At 41.3% G+C, this 10035-nt stretch overlaps 1 protein-coding gene across 1 annotated transcript in view; it reads left to right on the forward strand.

The window, feature by feature from the left end:
- The first annotated feature begins 3761 nt into the window (after positions 1-3761).
- Positions 3762-10035, forward strand: part of LOC122562923 (CMRF35-like molecule 5) — a 16456-nt gene continuing 10182 nt past the window's right edge. Inside the window, exon 1 of the mRNA XM_043716225.1 lies at positions 3762-4542. Within this exon, the coding sequence (XP_043572160.1) occupies positions 4506-4542 (37 nt within the window). The 5' untranslated portion in view covers positions 3762-4505. The remainder of the gene's footprint in view (positions 4543-10035) is intronic.

Below are 10035 nucleotides of genomic sequence, written 5' to 3' on the forward strand. Positions count from 1 at the left end.
AGGAACAAAGGAACCACAGCAGGCCATTCAGCCTCTTGAGCCTGTTCCACCATTCAATGAGATCATGGATGATATATGGCTTAATCAGCCTTTGGCCAATATCCCTTAATATTTTTGCTCAACAAAAATGTATCTAAATCAGATTTAAATTACCAACTGTTGTAATATCTACTGCCACTTGCGAAAGAGAGTTTCAAACATCTAATATCCTTTGTGTGTAGAAGTGCTTTCTAATGTCTCCTCTGAATAGTTTGGCCCTCATTCTTATTCTGTGTCTACTCATTCTAGAACCCCGAACCAATGGAAACAATTTTACATTATCTACTCTTTAACTCGATATCTCTTGCCTAACCCCACTTACTGCCACTAAATTTCTCACCTAACTGTTCTGATGGTCCCCCCCTGGGGCCTCCCATCATCTGCCTTATATCAATTTAAATCTCTCCAAAATGTCTGCAATCTGAATCCTGACTTGAACAAAATTAACTCATCAGCCCTGCACTCTACCAGTCCTCAGTACCTCAGTTTATAAAATTTTAATTCTAGTGTTCAAATCCCTTCTTGGCTTCACTCATTCTTTTCTTTATAAACCCCTCTGTGAAATCACTGTTCCACTTTGTCATTTCCACATCCTATTGCCTCAGGATTAGCAGCAAAATGTCTTAATTTGTCTAATTGCTCAACTCTAGTATTCTTCCCCTGAACCAGTCACACTTCTTTTGACACACATGTATCATTACTTTAATTTGATAACAATATTTGTCTGATCATTTGTGAAAAATTTTGCAAAGTTTTGCAATGTCGAAAGTGCAATACAAATATAAGTTATTGCTATCATTGATCTTTCCAATAATGGATCCCAAGAAAGATAAATGAAGAAGATGTTTCTCAAGCCATTGCTGTTGTTAATGAGAGTTTTATCGTTGTAGTTTTATTAAGCAAAATTTTTCTCCATGTGTAACAGATTGACTTTGGAAATTTTTCTCTATTTTTTCATGGTTAAAAGTATTTTTCCATGTGGAGTGTTTCCAGTGAAAGCTCTATCCTAAATAAAGTCAAATTTAATTTTAGTTCAATTCCATTAACTCCTCAAATGCTTTGATGGTTGGTGATGATTGCAGAGAAAGGGCTTTGAAAATAATCTGAAAGGATTGAGATTCACAGGGTTCTGTTTTGAAAGGATTCACAAGAGAAGCAATGGTGACATGAGGAAATGTTTTTTACATTTTGAGTAGTTAGGATCTAGAATGCCCTAGCCCCAGAGTTAACATTTTAAGTCCAGTGACCCTTCTTTCAACAAGAACACAAATTCAGAGAAAAAAACTAACGTTTATAGTGCATGGGAGGAGACATTGCTGAATGGTTAGCAAGTGGACTCTGATAAATAGATGCAATGCCATGGGAAACACAGATAATAATGCTGATCGACAATTAACAGCAAGACTTTATTATTCTTTAAGCTAATAAGGTTGACTCTGATTGGCCAGAGAATAGCTTTGAGAACGAAACCAGTCAATGGTTGTCAGACATTTTGTTGATTTGAAACAGATGTAATGTGTCACCATAAGACCAGAAGATCTAGGAGCAGAATTCATTTGGTCCATTGAGTCTCCTTTCTCATTCAATCATAGTTGATATGTTTCTCAAACCTATTCTCCTGTGGTCTCCCTGTAACCTTTGGTTCCCTTACTAATCAAGAAACAATCTGTCGCTGTCTTAAATACACGCAATGGCTTGGCCCCCCACAGCAATCTGCAGCAATGACCTTTACACATGAACCTCCCTCTGGCTGAAGAAATTCCACTTCACCTCAGTTCTGAACAGTCATCCTTTCACTTTGAGGCTGTGTCCTTGGGTTGTAATCTCTCCTACTAGTGTAAATATCATCTCCAAATCCACCCCAGACTTCTGAGTATTTTGTAAGTTACAATGAGATTTCCCCCTTGTCCTTCCAAACTCCATCGAGTACAGAACCAGAATCCTCATTAGCTCCTCATATGACAAGCCCTTCATTCCCAGGATCATTCCTGTAAACCTCCTCTGGACCCTCTCTGGCACCGGTACATACGTCCTTGGATACGGGCCGAAAACTGCTCATAATATTCCAGTGTGGTCTGATCAGAGCCTTACACAGCCTCAAAGTACATCTCTGCTTTTGTATTCTCACCCTCCTGTACTCAATGCTACCATTGCATTTGCCTTCCTAACTGCCAACTGAACCTGCATGTTAACTTTAACAAAGTACTAAACTAGCATTTTCAAGTCCCTATGTGCTTCAGATTTCTGAAGCTTTTCTCTCAAAGAAGCCTCCTGAAGGGCATTTTTTTAAAGGCCTTCTGTTTACAAAGAATGGGTGTGTTTAGCTTCTAAAAGCTTGAAATTGTGCCACACTGTGAGTCCGACTGACAATCCTAAATTGGTTGTCCAGGTAGCTCAGACTTGGCTGTACTCACACAAGGAACATACAGGGTTGTTGCACAGGTATAATTGAGAAGGGAAATAACATGTTTTCTTTAGACAAGGGAAAACTGAGAGGGGTTCTGATTGTGAGGTACTGAAGAAGGTTTGCACCCGAAACATTGACTTCTCCACCTCTTGATGGTGCCTGGCTTGCTGTGTTCTTCCAGCCTCCTGCCTGATTATGAGGGTCATGGATAGGGAGTGTATGAAACACCTGTTCCCCTTAGGTAAAGGGCAATAACAAGAGGGCATAAATTTAAGGTGAGGGCAGGAGGTTTAGAAGGGAGTTGAAGAAATCTCTTTTCATTTTTTGGGGGGCCAATGATAGCCTAGTGGCATTATCACAAGGCTGTTAATCCAGACACCCAGGTAATATTCTGGGGATCTGGATTTGAACTCTGCCCTGGGTACTGATGGCTGTGAAACCATTGCCGATTGTTGGAAAAACCCACCTGGTTCACTAGTGTTCTTCAAAGAAGGAAATTGCCATCCTTAACAGATCTGGCCTATGTTGACTCCAGACCTACAGCAATGTGAGGGTTGACTTTTAACTGCCCTCTGGGAAATTAAGCAATGGGCATGAAATACTGACACAATCAGCAATGCTTTCTTTCTCTGGATGAATGAAACAACTTACAGGATGGTGGGAATATGGAATGCACTACTTGGGTGGGTAAAGGAGCTGGGAAAGTTCACAGCCTTTAAAAAGTACTCGGATCAGAACTTGAAATGATTTGATTTATTGTAGTCACATGATCCTACGGAACAGTGAAAAGCTTTGTTTTGCGAGTAGTACAGACAGTTCCGAGCAATCAAGGACATACGGGTCACAGAGTGCTTAGACAGAGTGAGAAGTACAGGTTACACTGCACAGAAGGTGCGCAAAGCAAGATCAACATTGTTTGAAGTTAGAGAGGTCCATTCATTAGTCTAATTACAGCTGGGAAGAAGCAGTTTTTGAACCTCCTGGTGTGTGTGTTTGAGCTTCTTTATCTTCTGCCTGATGGAAGAGGTTGTAGGGGAGCATTACCGGGGTGCGATGGGTCTTTAATGATGTTGGCAGCCTTCTCACAGAAAAGAGCCATGTAAATGGACCCCATGGATGGGAGGTCAGCTTCTGTAATGGTCCAGGCTGGGCCCATAACTTTCTGTAGCTTCTTACAGTCCTGGGCAGAGCAGTTGCCATACCAGGCTATTATGCATCCAGATACAGTGCTTTTCATTCTCCATTGGTAAAAGTTGGTGACGGTTCTTATGGATATGCCAAACTTCCTAAGCTGCCTGAGGAAGAAAAGATGTTGTTATACCTTCGTAACCTTGCCATCTACATGGAGAAGTCTGTTAACGTCACTCTGAGGAAACTGACGCTCTCCACCCTCTCTGCCTCAGCTCTGTTGATATAGATAAGGGCATATCCTCCTCCTGTCTTCCTGAAGTCAATGATCAATTATTTTGTTTTGTGAACATTGAGAAAGTGGGTGTTATCATTGCATCACTACACCAAGTGCTCTATCTTGGGGCACATCGTCACTCAGAGGTTAGCACTGCTGCCTCAGGGATAATTTAGAATCTAAATTAATATTTCCAGCAAAGAGACTGAAGTGAATATCTCTACGTTTACTGACATTATAAAGCAAGATGGAAAAGTTAGCTCTGAAGGTGACACAAAAGGGCTTTGAAAATCTCTAGTCAGTTTGATTGTGGATGCTTTTATCGTTGAATAAATTTCAGGATGAAATAAAAAGATTTTCAGCTATGAGAATCAAGGATATAGAAAAAGGGTGGAAAATGGTTTAAGGTTAATGATCAGCTAAGGTGATGTTGAATGGCAGGGCAAGTTCAAGTGACAGTAAAGCCTACTCCTGCCCCTCCTACTTCAGTACTTGTTTCATCATCTGCTTCACAATGGTTTCATCACTGGGCTTCCTGTTATCTTCTTCTTCTTTTAAATTATTTCCACAGTTATATCAGGCATTTACTTCAATATCAAAACTAAGAGCTTGGTGACTGAGGACAAGCAGTGATCAGGTCTTTGTGAATAAGATATGTGGAGTATTGTTCTTCTCATTTGTTCCCTGCCTGGTGAGTCAGAGCTGAATAATTTGTATTTGTTTAAATCTGGTGTATGGGTTATAGGGTAGAGATGTTAAAGTACTTGGAGGCATGAAATGGTTTAAAAGAACCAGCAAAAATTAATGAACGATATTTTGGCAAAGTCTAGTAGCCTTTCAACTGCACAACTGGACCACAGAAATATTTATCACTATGCAGTAAACCATATTAATTGTTGTAAATAGTAAATAATAAGAATCATACCATTGGTTGAAAATCTATCTGAGTAATAATCAAAACATAAAAGTGGCCTACTTAAGTTGTAATAAAATTATTTCTTGAATAGTCTAATGTCCAATATACAGAGAAGTCTGCAGTGGTAACAATCTCTCAAACGGAATATGTCTTGAGTTTGCAATTGTTCCTGTTATTTAAAGTACTGTTGATAAAATATTGTTATAACAGTCACAGTATTACTGGTACACTTTTTGCATATATTACTCCCAAACCATAACTGTTTTCTTTTTACACTTAAACATCAAACAACTCCAAATCCAAATTAACTTTAAAATGTTTTGCTACAATGAAATTGTAATGAATAGCACCGAGTTCTCCCCTATTAATGGCAAGTATGTTTTCTAACCATAATGTTAAACTCACCCATTTCTCCATCATGAATCTGATCATTCTTTTGCTTTCAGCCTGTTGATAAAAATTAATGCCTCTAATTTACTATTTACAAACACATTTCATAACTTACCAAATGTACTTCCGCATTTTCAACTGAAACATGCTACAGTTTATCATTCTCCCTGTTTGCAATGCTTCCTCTTTCTGATCTGATTTCTCTTCCTTTCCCTTACCTTACTTTCCCTTCAGCATTTTAGTCCTTTCTGCAATTTTTCTGCTCTTCTCTCTGCTTCTCCACCCAATTTTTAATCCTCCATTTCGATGTAAACTATTTCCCCAATTGCAGATTCCTCCCCAGCAAGGTAACCTACATGTTCAGAGACCATTTCTACATTCTCTACAGGCTGTTCATCCTCTGACAACTCCATTTTGCCAGGACTCTGAACCCTGTCCAACTGAAACATTTCTCCCTCAAGATAATTAGTTCCCTTGTCATATTCTTACACTGGCTGCTCTAATGTACTGGGAATAACCCTGGGCTAAGTGCTAGTTGCATTGAGGCTTTTGAAGAGATTCTCGTCATGAAATTTCTTATTGCTTTTTACCAAATCAGGACCAACTCACCAGTCAGCAAATATAGCAAACAGACTGCCATCACTTGTACCTGCACCATCTGAGTATGCCCATTATGGGCATAGACAAATCAGGAGTTCTCATGAAGGGCTTATGCCCAAAATGTCGATTCTCCTGCTCCTCAGATGCTGCCAGGCTTGCTGTGCTTTTCCAGCACCATATTCTCGAGCCTGAAGTTGCCAGTCTGGTCTGAGGTTGCTATTCAGGCCAGTACAGTCTCTGCTATCTGACCTTGTAGAAAAAAGGTCAATGAGCTTCTTCCCTTCTCCAGCACTAGTGGCACAATTTTCTCCCCAGTAACTCATACCCCTTACCTCTCTCTCTCTCTCTCTCTTTCTCTCTCTCCCTCTGCTACTCACCTCCCACCAAGGCTCATGTTCCACTATTTTCACTGTTGCCTGCAGGATCTGCCTTTAGTCATTGTCCCTCATCCAAACCTCTGGCACCACTATCCCTGAACATCCTCTGCTTTGCCTGCTCACTCACTTGGGATAACTTCCTACGTGCACAAAAAACAATTCAGCTGTGTCATCATCTTTCATCTTCTTTAATAGGGCAGAAAGAGTCAAGACGAGAGCTGGGCTGTCAGATATTCAGCTTCTCAGCCCTTAAATGAATGCAATCCTAACTGTGACCTCCCAAGTGGCTGACAGACTGAGTTCAAAACTCTAGTCTGGTATCAGAGACTGGTCTTGACTTCCTGTGCTGTGAAATACCTGAGAGAAGGTTATCCCTCTTGATTTGATTGAGACCAACTGACAATTATGATGAGCTTCCAAACTTTGTGCCTGTGCTAAATGGTGAGGCATGACACAAGTAATATGAGCCTGGTACCTCGGACTGAGAGAATAGTATGCAAAAAGATAAGGCATGGAGAGGCAAGGCGGGTGTTCTAAGTATGCAGGTAGGCTTGGAACGAGTGCAAACAAACAGGCCAGATATACAGCCTGGTCTAGTCCATGAGCTGGTGAATGTCCCTGGCTTTACAATGTCCTTACTACAACGTTATAATGATGTTTGCTATTGCAATGTTAAAGTCCAGATCTGTTCTGTAAATGGTTTGGAGATGTATCATGAGGGTTCTTAAAGGCTAGCACCAGTTGTAATGCCAATGTCCGTCGATGTGGGGCTGAAGCATATGACGTACACAGTGACATGTTGGTGCCCAGTATTCAATATGAAGGCCTTTGGAGCAACTGAAGAGCATGATTTAGCCAGTTAGCTGCTCTGATTTCCATTTCGAGAATTCTCGATGGCTAGCTGAAGCTAAATATTGATGAGGTCAGTTGTGACATTAATGAGGCATTTAACAAGTTATAATCCTCCTTAATTGGTGTATCATCACTTCTTGTTGAGAAACATGCCTCACTATAGATGCATAAAACATATAGCAAGTTTTTCTCGATGCAGAAATGGGCCTTACTGGAATTCTCGCCCCATTCTGACACAAAATTCACCATATCCCATGTCATCTACAATTCTATAAGATTCTGCTCACTGTGTTTATTATCTTCAAAGACTTTCTTCAAGTCCCTTTACGTTCCCTTGTTGAACGCCAATGGAAAATGCTGTCCTTGCCTTGTCCAGCCTACACAAAACTTCAGACCCACAGCAATGTTGTTGACAATAAGGTCGTCCGTGCAGTTGGTGCTGGATCATAAATGCTGGTCTGGCCAATGACACCCACAACCTATAAAGGAATAAAGAAAAACTTCCTTCCTATGTTCTTGTTGCATGAACTATGTGGTTTTCCCTCTCCAAATCCTACTGCAGTTGAGGGCGTTGTAGAAGAATATGAAAAGTTCATAAAGATGTGTGCCAGTAACACCACCCACTATGGTGAACCACATGGACCTGACAGTGAACAGTTTAGAATCTCGAAGATGTTACAGCCTAACATCCAGGCCCTATGCATTGTCTCTGTAACAATGTTTCTCATAATAAGAGATAAGGTAGGGTAGTAGGTTGCTGTTCAATGGTTTGGTGTGGGCTCAATGGGCCAAATGGCCTGCTTCCACACTGTTATAACAATGTGACTTGTTGCTAATAGGGATTAATAGTAGAAAATGTCCATTTAAAAGATACTTAGATAGGTACATGAATAGGAAAAGTTTGGAGGGAAATGGGCTACGAGCAAGCAGGTAGGACTAGTTTAGTTTGGGATTATGTTCGGCATGGACTGGTTGGACCGAAGAGTCTGTTTTTGAGTTGTATGACTATGACCTTTGGGCTGCTCTCTCATGAGAGAAAGAGAACTGGTGGTTGATTTAACCTGAGGATCACCATGCTTTGGGCAAGGGGAAAGGTCAAAGAGGCCTTCATGGTGTCTGTAGCCAGTGTGGGATTTAAACCCGAAGAGTTGGCATCACTCTACATACAAACCAACCATCCAGCCAACTAAGCTAACCAACTGCCTAATAGGCAGCAAGCTACCTCTTGTTCAATGCGACAGTTGTTTCTAGTTCGACCAGTGAGTGGTTTTTCTCTGTCATGCTGGGCCAAACAGTCATTGTAGTTTCCTAGGAAGTGGAAGCCAGATGCAAACCTCCCACAGAGTGAGGTGTAATCTTGGTTTTGCTAAACACGTGATAGCAGCCAACAATGGAGAGAGAGTAAAATATTTCACCTATTCCACAGTGCTGAATGATTAGATTCCCTACAGTGTGGAAACAGGCCATTTGGCTGAACAAGTCCACACCGACCCTCTGAAGAGTAACCCACCCAGACCCATTTCTCTACATTTACCCCTGACTAATGTACCTAAAACTATGGGCAATTTAGCATGGCCAATTCACCTGATCTGCACATCCTTGGATTGTGGGAGGTAACTGGAGCACCCGGAGGAAACCCACGCAGACACAGGGAGAATGTGTAAACTCCACACAGACAGTCGCCTGAGGCTGGAATCAAAGCCGGCTCCCTGGCACTGTGAGACAGCAGTGCTAACAACTGAGCCACCGTGCCACCCATAAATGAATGAGTTGGAAAAAATCTCAAATGTTATTGTTGTTGCCATTATGAAGAAAAGTTCACATTTATGTAGAACCTTTCACAACCTCCAGAGGTCCCAAAGTACACAAAAGTCATTTATTTATTTGAAGATATGCCATTTTTGTAATGATGCAGAAATGGTCATGAATTTATACAAAGCAAGGTCCCCAGTCAGGCAGATGAAAATAACCAGATTATCTTTTTTCCTCAGTGATTGTTGGTTGAAGAGTAATTGTTAATGAGCATTTTGTGAAGTATTTAAATTTACACCACAGCTACTTTTCCATCAGGAACGTTTCTGTCCACATGATAGGGTAAATATGGGGTTGCATCATATGCACGTGATATGGGTTGCAGTGGCTGGCTGGAAAGCCAGTGAGACCCTAATAATATCTCTTTTCCAGAGGCCTGTTGCATCTTGAAACAATCAGGCACTCAACAGATGATAACGAGGCCATCCCCTACAATCAGGGACCTAGTGATGGACAGACTTCCCACCAAAGGCAGCTGGTCTTCAGGACCTGAATGCCATTGGAAGATAGTGAGCATAGAGCCAGAAACAGGTAGGTCACGGTGTAAGAGGTCTCATGGGGCAGAGGTCATTGGGAAAGTGGCGTGAAGAAGGATTTGTTGGCAGCAAGGAAGGGTTGAAGGCTTTCAGCAGGTAATCCCAGCAACCAAGCCGACTGATGTAAAATCCCTTAGTCAGGCAACTGAGGGGCTTTGGACAGGGATCCCCCTGGGAACCCACAATCAAACATGGCTGAGTTTAGATATCATACTGGACATACAGCTCCCACTGACTTTATAACAATGGCAGCAAGATGAAGCCATGAATTGATCTCAGTTCAGGTCAGAGTGGGAAGCCTTCCAATAAAGGCTCTGAACAATATGGAAATGCCGTCTCCACCACCCCCTTCTCCAGCCAATTAAATGGCTCTTATCACAAACGTGGCACAATTGGTAGTATACCATGTGATACACATGTAATCTGAGGTAACCCTCTTCGTTGATGACTAAAGAAATTGAGGGTTTGGTTAAGAAAAAGAAGGAAGCATATATCAGGTATAAACAGGATAGATCGAGTGAATCCTTAGAAGAGTATAAAGGCAGAAGGAGTATACTTAAGAGGGAAATCAGGAGGGCAAAAAGGGGACATGAGATAGCTTTGGCAAATAGAATTAAGGAGAATCCAAAGGGTTTTTACAAATATATTAAGGACAAAAGGGTAACTAGGGAGAGAATAGGGCCCCTCAAAGATCAGCAAGG

The sequence above is a fragment of the Chiloscyllium plagiosum genome, chromosome 26, assembly GCF_004010195.1.
Source record: "Chiloscyllium plagiosum isolate BGI_BamShark_2017 chromosome 26, ASM401019v2, whole genome shotgun sequence".
Classification (NCBI taxonomy): domain Eukaryota; kingdom Metazoa; phylum Chordata; class Chondrichthyes; order Orectolobiformes; family Hemiscylliidae; genus Chiloscyllium; species Chiloscyllium plagiosum.